The following is a 13,986-nucleotide window of genomic DNA, read 5'->3' on the forward strand; positions in this document are numbered from 1 at the left end:
TTTTTTTTGAAAGTTCTATATTATTTAATATATACATATTGGGTTATTACGACTACTTCCTCTTGCTCGCATTGGGTATGCGCACAGATGTGAAATATATAAGTTCTTCTTCTCCAGTTACATTTGTTCTTACCTACCCAAGACCTAACGGACACCTGCATAAGGTTCTATGCTGTAACCATTGTCTTTCCTGATGTTAGCGACTCTGGGATCATCAGGTCTGTAAACTACAATTTCACAGTTGATGATAGATACAATTTGATTCTTTAATTACTACTGAAAGAAACTATAATGAAAATATAGTCGCTACGGTTAATAATTATGTAGTGGTATCAAGATATCTGTAGTTTCACAATTATATAATAATAAAACCTAACCTAGAAAGAAAAATTAGGATTAATAACTTACTTGTAATTTTACGGTAAAATTTTGGTGGCCGGTCATACACAGTAGTAGTAAATCTTAAATAAAGTACAGCGACAATGCTGGCTAGAGCGATGGGAGTAGTGAACATTATTTCTGGTATCTCATTCCATCCTTTGCGCCAGAAGTGCGCTATTTTGTCTCCTGCAATATCACAAAAGTTCCTTACAGAATTCTTTCCAATGTATTTGGTTTTTTAATACGTACGTAAGCTCGCGCCCCAAATTCGTTTGAGGTCAGCATCAAATAGTGGAGTCCTTAGAATCCTCATTTTTATAAATTTATATGCTTTTCAATAACCTACACCGAGGTGTACGGTTGATCTTTAAACTGCTCTTCGAGCGACTAACGCGGGAGATTCAAATTAAAGTCTAGAAGCAATTCAATTTCTGAATGTTAATTTTAACAAATTTTTTAGATCTCAGTCGAGTTAACGCCTACGAATATTAATTCAGTTCGATTGCAGCTACAATAATACACAGCCGATTGAAATTATTAAAAGAAATTGTAAAAAATTTGCATCACAACATTTATTTTATTCCTATGTTCAAAACTGAATTATTTTCACAACAAGTAAAAATATTCTTTCCAGGATAGAATCGTCGGATATATAAGTAACAAGCTAAAGTAACTGTTAAATTTGTTTGCCTTTCTTAACAGGTTAATATACATATGAAACACGCACGCTTGCGCTGTGCCGGTCGATCGGTGCCGCCATCTCACGATCGGCGTGCCAAGTCACAGCCAAACGGCAGTTATGGCCGCCATCGTGAGGCCTTTAATTAGTGACAAGTGATTTGGAGGGGTGTTTTTCAAGTTCGGTGATAAGGGAATTGAATACGTTTACCTGTGATCGACGACACAAGCCCTGGCGGGCCTCGACAGTCAAGTGAGTACATGAATCTCTATAAATTAAAAGCCGTAGACACACATAATGCTCGGCTACTTCACACCCTCGTTCCCACGCATGACTTTTTGCATTCGTCTTGGGGAACGATTTCATTGTTTTCTTTCGTACTGTCATTCGTGCCTTTGTTGTTCACGGTGTCAATCGATATTCGCTGGCGCCAATGATCCCGGCGCAATGGATTGTAAACAGACGGGCCGAGGACTATCCGGAACATGCGTTCGCTCCAATTATGTCATTCGATGTTTCTTCCGGTAATGAGGTTAGGATTATTCGCGGTTAGATTGGTAGTATCTTTTCCTTCTAATTAACAAGCGGTACCTCGATCCGCAACTTTCTGAACGCGATCCTTCTGACAAATGTTTACTCTATTTTGGGGTTAAGTTGGGCCTCCCACATAGCTGGACATTGCTCCGAGCCATCGATAAAGTTTGATACTCTCGTGGTTGCACCGCGTGCTGTCAGATGACTCCACGTGCAGCAACTTGAGACCATACTTTTTTCGAATTCAAATTGAACAATATGACAGAACAGTTTCAGGTATATTCAAATAATCTTTTCCTTCTGTTTACACTATCCAATTGCACATCTAGATTTTTATATAAATAAACACATACATTATTGATAAACGGAATTTACTATTATATTTACTTTTATTATCTGTATTTGTATTAAAAAAAAAATGTAAGCTAGATTTAGTGTTCCACAAATTATCAGTTTAACAACTTTGTGTACAAAAAAGAAATGTATCATTAATACATCGACTTTGAACTTTTTAAATTGAAATTTGATGTGAGTAACATTGATACAATTGCTATATAGCATTATTTACAGCAATAATATATATTCCTTTATGGAATATACTCTTCGAACATAGTTATTAATATTTTCTCATTGCCTGCATCTGGTTGTATCGTCTATGAACTAGCATAAGTATAACAGCGAACGTCGGCCATATTAGTATATTCGAAAACCGTCCGCCATTTCGAATGCACCGTCGAATCAAATAATTTGGCATGCACTCTTCAAAGCAGCAACACTATATACCATTAAATCACTCAGCGTTCCCTACTTTGTTGAAAATTTCCAACAACATTGTCTAGCCAGGTAGATTATTGCAAAACTCTGCAATAATTTGTTTGGGAAGAGTTACAATTTAATTTGCAGTTGCGGTTCGAGTGAATTACAGCAGTTTTCTCGGTTTCTTCGAGATATGCGTCTAGATAACCGCGCATATGCAGAGGTTTTCTTTGATATTTACTGTCAAACTTGTCTGCCGAAAATGTCTGACAAACACACGCTCACGTACGCACCCTGGTAACATGGTATTTTTGTTTCGCGTTGACAGTGCCAGAAACCACTCATATTTATGAAATACTTTTGTCATGGCCGACTCGGCGAAGACCATTGGAAAAATGTTTCGTGTTTATCCTTATGCTGACGAACGAGGGAGAAAATGGAGCGGCGGCAATCAGCCTCGGTTCTAGATCCTATCGATCGTAGGGAAATTATTTTTAGACGGATCGTCGTCGATTACCTGTGGCTGGAAAACGCAGAACTATTTAAATACGAAGGAACGGTGTCCTTTTCGTCCAGTCCGTACAGTTAGCAGTTCACGAAAGCGATTTGTAATTCTTTGTGATTTGGAAAAAGTTCCTCTGTAATTAGATAGCATTCGAGTGTCCAAGAAACTGTTATGGTGATTAGAGATTGACAACAAGTAATTATCATCAGAATCGCATTTCAGTGTTCATTAGTTCACCTCGAACGCATCACACCTCCTGCGGCCTCGAACATTCGCATATTCGAACTGTTCGACACGCAGTTCTCGCGAATGTCCGCGAAGTTCTATACCGCTCAACACAGGAACGCGCCGCATCGATCGGCGCAGCCGGAATTTACAATTCCGCGGCCGAACGTAACAAATATGCGCGCGTCTCGGTCGCACGAGCAGCCCCGAGTAGTTCCGTCGAACATTCAGTAATTAAATCCATCACGCGGCAAAGTAATTGAACATCGGAACGAAAAGAGGGGAAAAAAGGGGGGCAACGAGAGCCGCGTACCGCGATAAATCGTTCCCCGCTTAATTGGCCAGTTTTTTCTTCCGGGGCTTCGATGCGAGTAGTTCGACGAAAGAAAGGAGGAAGAATTGACAGTGATCGATTCGCCGGAGCCGAGGGGGTGCGCGGAAGGGCGGAAGGGTGGATGAGTTTCGCGATAATTACAAGCGCGTTTCTTGCGTCGCCGGCCGGCTCGGACGAATTCTGTCGGCGCTCGCGGTCACGCCGGCCGGCCGGCCCGTTTTTCGGCGTTCCGCGTCGCGGAATTTTCGGATTCCACGGGAAAAAGCGAGCGGCGCGCGTCCCCGCGCCGCGGCAAAAAGGCTACGCCCCTGAACTTGGCGACACGTGCTCCGACGGGACCACACACGTGGCGCGGGCCTGAACGGTGGCGCGACAAGATGGGCTTCCCGGTGCTCTCTTTATGTCTTCCTTATTTCTTCAAATTTTTCGGCATTCCCGACGGCGCATCCCCGTTCCACGAACGGGGAACCGTTGCCCCCCGCTTCCAATTCGGCTGGTTTCTTGATCGGGATCGGTCGATTCCTTGATTCAACGTTCGTCCTCGAGTGGCCCTTCGGAATACCCAGAGTGGCGGAAGAGCGAAATCTAAATGTAAGACATTTCTTCTTAACCCTCTGCGATTCTTCCGCAAGTGGAAAATAACTCGATGCTCGTCTTCTGTTTACAATTGCTACAAAGACTAACGATTGATAATAGAAGAATAATGTTCAGTTCTAGTTCATATTTAATACGATAAGGGATATTAATCTTGTACTCGATTCACGATAAAGATCTAATTTGTATTGTTAATTTATAGCGGTCGAATTCGATGGGTTTCGATAATCCGAGGGACTCGAGATAAATTTGTTACGACCCTCCTACCTGTTTCCGAAATACGTTCTTTCATTGTTGCACGAATTCCTTGTGACCCTTCGTACCTACTAGCTACCGTTCCTTCGAGAAAATATTGCCGTCGCCGCACGTTTTGCATTTCCTTGGGGATCTCTAGGAGAGGAGACCAGCTCCGCGAGAGATCTTCGGCCAGATAGGCGCACCGATCTGTGTACTGTACGTTTGCGCACCGAGTCGAACTGATTTATTCATGGCCCTACCCACGCGGTCGCGTTCGCACCTGCACCAGTGTCTTCCTGTCAACGATAAAATCTACGCCTGCTGGTGTTTGTTTGATTTCCTGATTCCCATTGCTTCTCGCCGCTTCCATGTGGCCTCTGTTACCCTCAGGGATTGGTACTTAGCGTCCCCTACGCGCAATCTGCTCTTTTTACGTAATATATCAGTGGATCGGTACATCAAAATTTATTCTGATCAGTAGGTTATAGATCTTATGCATCTGCAGTATCTTTAAAGGTAACTGTATTGAATTCTAGTGTAACGAAATAAAATAGGAGATAAAGTTAGAGTATGGGAAAATTCAAAGGAGCAATCACGACGTCTATGTTATTATAGTAATAGTAGAAATAACGGGATGCTATAATGATCAAAGTATTATTTATATTTCTATTTACTTTTAATTCTAACGCATCTCCTCATGGTGCATCCACATTACTTCAAATTACCACTTTGGCGGACCATTACCTATTTAACTGCGAACCCCGTTTATTGGCGCCGTTAATTTGTTTGAAACCACAGCCTTACAATGCACTTAATTCGTTCGCTTATCGCGTGCTGGCGTCATACGCTTCCTGCTCAGAATTTGCCTCATAAAAATCGGTTATAATTTCCATAATTTGTGTCCTCATCGTGGAGAGATAGAAAAATTAATACATATAATTGCATGTTATTGTATATTATTATATTACGTACTTATATTTATTTGTATAAGCTCGATGTAGACCTGTCTAAGTTTGGCCGCTCAGATCGGGCAGATACCCCACTGTGCGATGTCCGAAAGAATACAATGTCTCCGACTGATCGACGGTCACCGTGTAAGAGTCCCCGGGTTGGGACTCTTTGTTAATTAGTCCGGATTTACGGTGGAACAAGGAAAACTCGAGACCGACAAATCGTCTTGGTCTTTGCGGCTTGGCAAGCGGTGCCGGTTGCCCGCACGAAAACAGTCCGCGGAGACAGCGGGAGAACGATGTTGACCCGCGACGGAAGAGAGAGAGAGAGGGAATTGTTTCTAAAACGGCGACGCAAAGGGGTGGCCGTAATATTTAGGTCGAACTAGACACGGCTCGCCGGCAGATACTTGTTTTCTCATTCTGCTTAAACGTTATGGTGACAAATCTCGTCCGTCGTCCTGTAACCACTCCTGCTTATTATTTGCGCGTTGCGCGACGCCACGACCCGAGCTGAATAATCGCCTCTCTTTGCCTCGTAATTACCAACCGGGACACGTTCCGCGGCTGACGGTGATCACGGCTAGTCGAACGAGTCACGGAGGATCTTCTTTGTTGCCTGGTTCGATCCTTCATCTCGTGTTGCTGATTTTTCATCGATCTTCTCGCAATCTCATGCAACTCGAATCTTCAACAATGTAATCAGAAAAGTGGAATTACGATAGAAAATAGCCTTCCTCGACGAATATTACAAAACGTATTGCGATCTGGATATTCTATATATGCCCCCATGCGTTCTGTCCAAAGAAGCGTTATCGCATTTACCATAAGCGCATAAAAATCTGCATTTTAGCAAGAATTCGTAGCGTCGCTAGAAATCTCCGACCGCAGATTGTTTGAAGGATCGGTTTCTATTGTTTCCGGGAGGGAAAGGATCGCGTAAAGATCGGAATGCGTCCCGAGAGAGATTTCACGTCGTCCGGGAATATAATTCACGAACGGCGAAGCGGGTGAACGCGAGCAACAGGAATATTTCGATCCAGCGGGTCCACAGGGCCTCGTCTTACGCGGAATACACACGGCTTTGGCGATGAGGAGTGGTTCAGGGGTGTACGGTGCATTAAATCACGAAAATCGCGTGAGCTGCCAAAACGACAATAATACTCGAGCGCAGCACCGACACGGCCTACGCGTCTTGTACGCTTCTCGCATAATAATGCGCCAGAGCGTAATCTGTGCCAGCCGTTGCCCACTGCCAGATTCGAAATACGTAAGCGTAACGCGCGACGACCACGACCGGGGAGAGGGCTTTGCGCCCGCTGGATCCATTGGCTGGTGCCTCGCACCGAATTCGATTCGCTTTTACGATCGTTTGAAATATTTAATATCGGCGAAGGGGGAAAGTAGGATAGGAATGTCAGCGGGAAAAGAGAATTGTACAGGAATACTAGCGAAACAGGGAAATGGGAATAGGAATATTAGTAAAGAAAGAAAGTGGAATGGGAATATCGGTGAAGAAAGAAAATCGTATAGAAATATCACTGGTAAAATAAAATGAAATAGAAGTATTGAGAAGAAGGAAAAGTGGAATAGGAATATCAATGAAAAAAAGGAAAGCAGAATAAGAATATAAACTATAAAAGACGATATTACGTGAGAGTAGTAATCTTCAGAGATCCGATTGCATTCTAATCAGAAAGGAACGACAATGATTAGCATTACATTGCTTCTCGTTCTTCGACCGAAACAAGTAACCGCGGTGCTTGCGATATGCTTGATCCCATCGCTAGTCGCAGCCGGCGACCGATAATGTATACGAGTCCCGTTTCGGCTTTAATGCTTTATCCCGAATACTGTTTCCTCGGACCGTAATTCTCCATCCCGATGCCACGTAACCGCGTCCAGACGCCTCTCTGGCGGCGATTCAAGCTTCCCTCGCGTCGAATAAACTCGACGAAATTGACGTTCTTTTAACGGCGATCGAATGTTCCGTTCTCCACCGAGTCGACGTAAATTAAGAAGAGAGAGAAAAAAAAAGAAAGAAAGGAAGAAAAGGAAGGGGGAACGGTCGGCGTGAAAAATATAGGCGTTGCGCGTTATACAATAAACTTTACGATATCGATGTCCTCGTCGCGGTAAACAGATCAATGCGCTCGATGCCCCATAAACGATCAACTCGCACGGACAAAAATATTTCCGATCGGAATATAATCAAGCGTGGGCTTAAAGTTCTCGAGATTAATTCTCGATACTGCTCGAACGACTGCTCTTCTGGTCATCAATATTTTTCACGAGGCACTGGAGCGCTTAATCCTTCCGTAAGCAGTACGTTTATCTCGTTGGACAGGGTCTGTCGGCGTTATTTATCGTTAATGAAATGTTCGTAATCCCCCGGCTCGAGTGCTCGTCCACCAAATCGCAGATAATCCTCGGGTAACGATTAATTCGTCGCGTGTTATTGAAAATTGTATTAATCGCGGGATTCTCGCAATTTTCGGGGATCAGGTTTTACCAATTTTTTTCATTCTCATTACCCCCGAACGCACGGGAGTTCGCAGATCGACCGTACTTTACGTCGCAATTTTCTCTGTACGCGTCGTTGCCTCCGGAGGAGAGCGCGATCTTTCCAAATCACGGAAGAAATTCGGAGAATTCGCAGGAAAGTGGAATTCCCCAGATGGAATTGCAACAATGTAACGACTCGGATGGCGCCCGGTGCGTCTGGCGGGAAGCGAAAAACTGCCATTTATACGAGCTCGGTGGTAATCAGCGAGCAGTCGCGGCCATCCTCGAGAATGAAGTTGTACTTTGTGCCAAGTTTCCTGCGACTGCCAAATTGAAGCAGCGGATGTAACAACACGAGCGAAGCTTTTGCGCCCGTCGCGCCGGCTTCCATCACGCACACGCGTCCGTCCAGTTTCGACTTCGATATTTCACCCCTTCCCGGCCTCTCTGCCCCTTTGCCGCGACGAAATCAATGTGCACGACAATTCACGCGCGCGTGTCCCGGCCGACTACGCTCGATGCGTTCCCTGGCACGCGTTCAGCTCGTTTTGAAAAATGCTCTTCTGACGGAAGATTATTTCCAAATTGTCGAACCAAGGAAATTCGGTTTCGACGGAATCGAGGAAATGTTAATTATTCGCTTTCATTTCAATCACGATCGTTTGATGTATGGAAGAATCGGTTAGTTCTTTTTTTCATCTGTATTGAAAAATATTGGTTTGTAATATATTCCGATCTTTAGTGTGCAACAGTTTTTATATAGGATATATATATGAGATTGGTTAGTAGGGGGTTTTGTAGATTTAAAGGTGGAAGGTGTTTAAATGTTCAAAGTTAGGATATTCGAATTTGCTTATTCGAAAAATTCTTTCGAAGGAAAGATTCATTGGTGGACAGTTCCGGAGTACGATGTTTTCAACGGTTACGGTTCATTATCATTGCAAACTGGCCGTTACATTCCTCATTAAACAACAGGTGTGACGCGGTGTATATCACCTTCATTAGAACAGTGGCAGCTCTAACGTCGGCCGGATGGTCCCGTAGGAATTCACGCTTACCTAGTGAAAAGTGGTTTTGGCTCGAGGCAGCTGTTTGTTAAGAAAATTTTGGTGCTAGTGAATCGCGGTAGGTCCAACGCGATTGGACCTGCTCGCTAGACCGTGTCTTCCTTCTTCACACTTGGACGTAACGACCGTTCTATTGTTCTTTCTGCCGTGTCAAATCGTGCCCCACTCGAGATGCCGCTAATTTATCGTTCACGTCTGCTAGACGTTTCACGTTTAAACGGTGGCACTTCAGCTTCGTGCAAAATTCGATCCAAGTAGAGATACCGGAATAAAATAAGGTAAATCGATCGATTCTCTGATATTACCGAATTAAGGATCGTCATTTCGGCGAGATCAAACAAGTCGCAAACGAATAATTTAATTGCTCAAACAGCAACCGATCGGTACATAGTTCTTTCCTTATCATTTAAACATTCTATATATAATTAGCCCCTTGCTTAACAACATGCCAAACTCGTGGTCAAGATTTTAGATGGAATTTAACAAGTACAAACATTACTCAACTCTTTTGAAGTCAAACTAAATATCATTCTGCGCTTACCAATTATTGCAGTTTAAAGCGAACATGGACATAGAATACACCTGCAATTTTGTTCTCTTTCTCGATAAATTATCAACGACAAAGTAGTTGTGTCAACCATTATTGAGAAACAAATCGTAGGTTAAATCTTTATCTACCGCAGCTTCCGAATACTCGAAAGAATACTGCCCGCGGGGGGTTAATGATAAAATCAACGTTATCAAAATGGTTCTCCAGTCGACAAGGGATAATTGTTTCATAAGCCTAATTGTTTCGCATCAAAGGTTCCGATAGCGATACTCGGTACACTGTACCAAAGGCGTCGACGTGTGTCGGTGACGTATTCCCCGCGAATAACGCCGATTAACCGGGCTCGCTGAACCGCGACCGTAAATTTACAATCGTTCCGATCGGCAAGTGGGTATACCTGGACCGAAACGCCGGCGATTTGTCGGTCGGCCTTGTGTCACGAACGCGCGCCGGCAAATCTCATTCCCGGGTGCAACGCTCACCGCGTCGCGACTAATTACCGATAAGATCGATAGGCGGCAATTATTCTAATCGCGTTTAATTGAGCCTAGTTGAGGTGGTGAGTCGGATTTTCGTAGCACGCGATCGTCGACCGGACCAGCCGGCCGGCCGGCCGGATTAACGGGTTGCGTCATGTAACGATCAACGTCGCGGATTCAGCGTGTGATAAGCGTTATCCGCATTAATCGGCGATTTCGTTCGTACAGGCGGAGTCAAGTTCAGCGTATCGGGTGGGTCGTTTCAACCGTGAATCATGTAATTACATTCCGATGACACGGTACAAGGTGAATTCTAGTTCATAGGAAATCATCATAGGAAATTTTCTCACTGAGTTTAACACGGAAACTACCAAACGGGTCAAAATGACTAATTCCTGATATCTTCTTTGCGCAATTATTAAAGAGATAACAAATGTTTCTCTGAGAAATTATTAGAGAAATTGATGTAGCAGTGCGGAAATTGAAATGAAAATCGATTAAAGTCTGAATAGATGCAATAAAAGATTTAACCCTCTACGGATCGAATTTTTGTTCGTGATTATAAAAAAATGTATATAGTATAAAATCAACAAATATCAACCTGTAAATACAAATTAATACTCTGATGGTTTTAATGAATTATTAATATTAATTTTACTCGGCAGTTCGCTATGCAAAATGAAATAAATCAGCAATATTCCAATACATTGATTTCAAAGTCGCACCAGCCTATAGAGGGTTAATACACACAGTGATCGAGTTAAAAATAGAAAGAAGTCGATCAATGGCATCAGACAATGTCACGCTTATCGCGATGGTTATCTCCGTGAAACATTCCGAGTAAAGGGAATCTAACCCTGATCCCAAACGATCCAGCTAATACCGTTAATCGTTTAATTATGTATACACCGTTCTATATCGTACGTGGGAATTTCACGGATCTGCTCCCGTTCGGTTCACTCGTCGGCTAATTCAAGACTAGCCCGAGAGTCGAACAGTCGTTGCTTCGCACCTGTCATCCGCTGCCAAATGTCTCGAATCATTAAAACAGAAAACGGTGAACGTTTGTGTTTAAAAGTATCCGTCGAAGACACAAGACCGGGCCGGCGCGGTGGCTCGGGTGCTTTGGCATCGGTGCCCCTGCCAAGTCCTTTTTCAAAGCCGGCGTTCGGCTTAATGACTCGTCAAATCGGCCAGCGTACCGCGCGTCAAAAATTAGCCCGGTTTAAGTACCTGTTTATCCGCCGCCGACCGAAGGTGACCAACGGTTTCGCAACCGGCCGGTGGCGCGGCGCGCGAGCGGCCGCGACAACGTTAAGTAATCCCGTTAAATTGGCTAAGACGGATCTCGGGGCGCTCGCTCGTTACAACGGATCCCCTTTGATGTTACCAATCCGTTCTGCCGAACTGTAACAGGGGCTTTCGACGCTTCGCGCGACCGTCGCTGCCCGGTATCACTTAACTCTTGGCGCTTCGGGGATTGAATTGATATTTATTCGCCACGGTGCGTTGATCTTCGGCCGGCCTTTATTTTGGAACTCAGAGGATGCACAAAGTTGCGGTTTGGTATGGCTTTCTTTATTCGCTTGCCCGTTATAAATAGATTGTAAATATTTCTGGACGTCCGTGGATGTCTGCGAACGCTCGTAGCGCGGAGATTCGATTGAAATGCGAAGTATGAAGTATATTATATTAAATTATGCATGGAATATGAACGAAATGGTACTTCCTGCACCAGCTCCTCCCGGTATCATTGTTTGATTGTTATTTACGGTCGATCCGAAGTCCCTGGCAGTGTGTACTCTGGCAATAAGAGAGTGATGGGCCGGTTAAGTGTTTCCCGCGTGCCCGTGAATCGTTTCATTGAATAAATGACTTACGACGGGGATCTTACGCGTGATATACGCGATGGTCTCCATTCAGCGGGCGCACGGCAAATATTTCGCGGGGCGGACGCGATCTCGGGGAGCGCGGCCATTAATCAGCCGCGGTAATTACTTCAAAAGAGGTACGCCGATCTGCCACGAGATACATTGTAAAAGATTAAAATTGCGATTTCTGTCCGGATCCGATCGATCCCCGCAACCTTTAAGTATTCTAATTTATGCGGGCTCGAAAGTGAGATTTATCGACGCTATAAATTACAAACGTATTAAACCAGGACCGCGCAACGAGCGATGGAAAACCGATACAAAACTGTCTTGTATACCGGTAAACATTAATTTCGCATAAATCATGGTAAAAGTAATAATTCCTGGGGGATTTTTCGCTGACCCGCCTCGCTGATTCGATCATCTCGCCCCGACGCGAAGTCGGGACATTCGAACGTAAGTATGCGTCTATGCGGGACTTCGATAATTTAGCGGGCGGCCGGTGAAACGCCATAACTCTCGTATTTTTCGTTTCGCTTGAAAATATTCGCGATAATTCCGTGGTCCCGCGTCGAAAATAGACACCGGAGTTTTATCACTGTCCCGTTGAACACGTCTGACGGTATAAAAATGACAGACTAACGATCGCAAAAGAATAAATTGCCGTGTATTTTCTCTTCTTTTCTCCTTTACATTGTGAAACTATACGATTATCAGCGAATCAATGAACGAGATATCTCTTCAATCTAGATTCGACGATTTCTCGCGGTTTAAAGTTGATCTCGTTAAAACTCCGACACGATTGGAGCGCCCGAGCCTCGGATGCAAGGGATTTGTTTAATATATTCCCTCCGGCGAAGCCAAATTCCCCGCTCAAGATCTGGTTAGCGACGTTAACCGGAATTTTTGGGAAAATACGAGTTCGTTTTGCTATACGAGCGGCGCGCGGATATATTTCTCGGCATGGCGTAATCGGGTGTGCGCGCACGCGACATACCCGTTTCCTCGGCTCCAATATGAATTATTTCGGAGTGGTTGAGATATTGCATTCTAGCGGCTGCAATTCTCGAAATAAAGACGTCTCGGTCAGGGAGCAGGGAATCTCGCCTCGCGACAACGCATTTCCGAAAATTGAAGTCGTAATGCTGCGGGCCTATATTAGAGAGGCGAACCCGGCTCGCACCTGTCCCGCCTCGTCAAACACCGCTGTTCTGGATTATTAGCTTCCGAATGGCTGAGCCCGCGATTTACACACCGTATGTAGATAAATTGGCCCGTCACGCGGAAATTGCCCTTTTCGAATACCCCGGTGACGACCTTTTAACGCCACGAGCTCCGTGTCGTTTACGCGCGAAACATCTGCCGCATGGAAAGTGAAAATTCATGTTCATAGCATTTACAAATGCATTCGGCAGTTCTTCATTTGATCAATTGTAAATTTGTGTAATTCAAATATCTTTTCGCTTGAATTTAAATATCGGAACTTCTTGTAATTTAAGTAAGTTTCTACTCTAACAGCTCTCTAGACATTGGTTAGCAAAGCTTGGAGTTGCAAGGGTCCATAGTTTAATTGTGACGAGTAATTGAATCAATCCTGAGAGGATTCTTCGATGACGATCAGCCACTCGAAGTATTAAGTATTAAATGGAGATTCGAGGATACGTGATAGACTAAAGATCGTTTCGTGTTCTCGTGTTTAATTCGAGAAGAAGCTGAAGCGAGGCGAATAACGTGGGCAGTTCGACGCGTAAAAAAAATAGCGATGAAAGTGACGAGGAAACAAGAGCCGGTACAGCGGATTCTAGTATGCCAAATGCGGAGGAGATAATTAGTTTCGCAAGAATGTCATTTTAAATTTCTCTCCTCATTTGGAAGAAGATCACGACGATCCGCGACTTCCGTTGGTCGAGGAGTTGATTATCTCGAACGAGGCAAATCGCTGCTAGCCGACGTGTTCCTTTTGTTCCGGCGAACCACGTAAAAATCGGTCACGAGACCGTCGTAAACAGGCATCGCCGGCACGAGAACCCGAAATAGTTAAGCCGAATTCTCAGACCAGCGTCGGCTTAGCCGCTCGTCGTTGCCATTTGACAACGCCTACGCGTCCGCCGCGACTGGATTAGAATTCACTGGCAGATTTAGGGCCTGTTTCGTAATGGCGATTAAAGGCACTTCAAAATCCACCGTACTCACGCGCGCGATTCAGGCGGACCTTTCTTTTAATCTCTCCATCTTCCGGTGGAAACGGAGAAAAATATAGTCAATGTCCATCTACGAAAACGAGTGACGTACAATATAATATTAATCCCTATCTCCACT

The 13,986-nt window shown here is 44.3% G+C and overlaps 2 protein-coding genes across 2 annotated transcripts in view; one reads left to right on the forward strand and one right to left on the reverse strand.

Annotated features, from left to right (window-relative positions):
• LOC116430461 (uncharacterized) lies at window positions 1–1,056 on the reverse strand. Its single transcript, XM_031984638.2, has 3 exons — window positions 631–1,056; window positions 409–567; window positions 1–227 (listed from the first exon to the last, which is right to left on the reverse strand). Exons 1-3 carry the CDS (start codon window positions 692–694, stop codon window positions 145–147), a joined length of 306 nt encoding a protein of 101 aa, XP_031840498.1. The 5' UTR covers window positions 695–1,056; the 3' UTR covers window positions 1–144.
• Window positions 1,057–1,118: 62 nt separating this feature from the next.
• LOC116430514 (uncharacterized) overlaps window positions 1,119–13,986 on the forward strand; it is a 365,874-nt gene continuing 353,006 nt past the window's right edge. Inside the window, exon 1 of the mRNA XM_076369539.1 lies at window positions 1,119–1,312. The gene's annotated coding sequence lies outside the window, so the exon portion shown is untranslated. The remainder of the gene's footprint in view (window positions 1,313–13,986) is intronic.

The sequence above is a fragment of the Nomia melanderi genome, chromosome 7, assembly GCF_051020985.1.
Source record: "Nomia melanderi isolate GNS246 chromosome 7, iyNomMela1, whole genome shotgun sequence".
Taxonomy (NCBI): Eukaryota; Metazoa; Arthropoda; class Insecta; order Hymenoptera; family Halictidae; genus Nomia; species Nomia melanderi.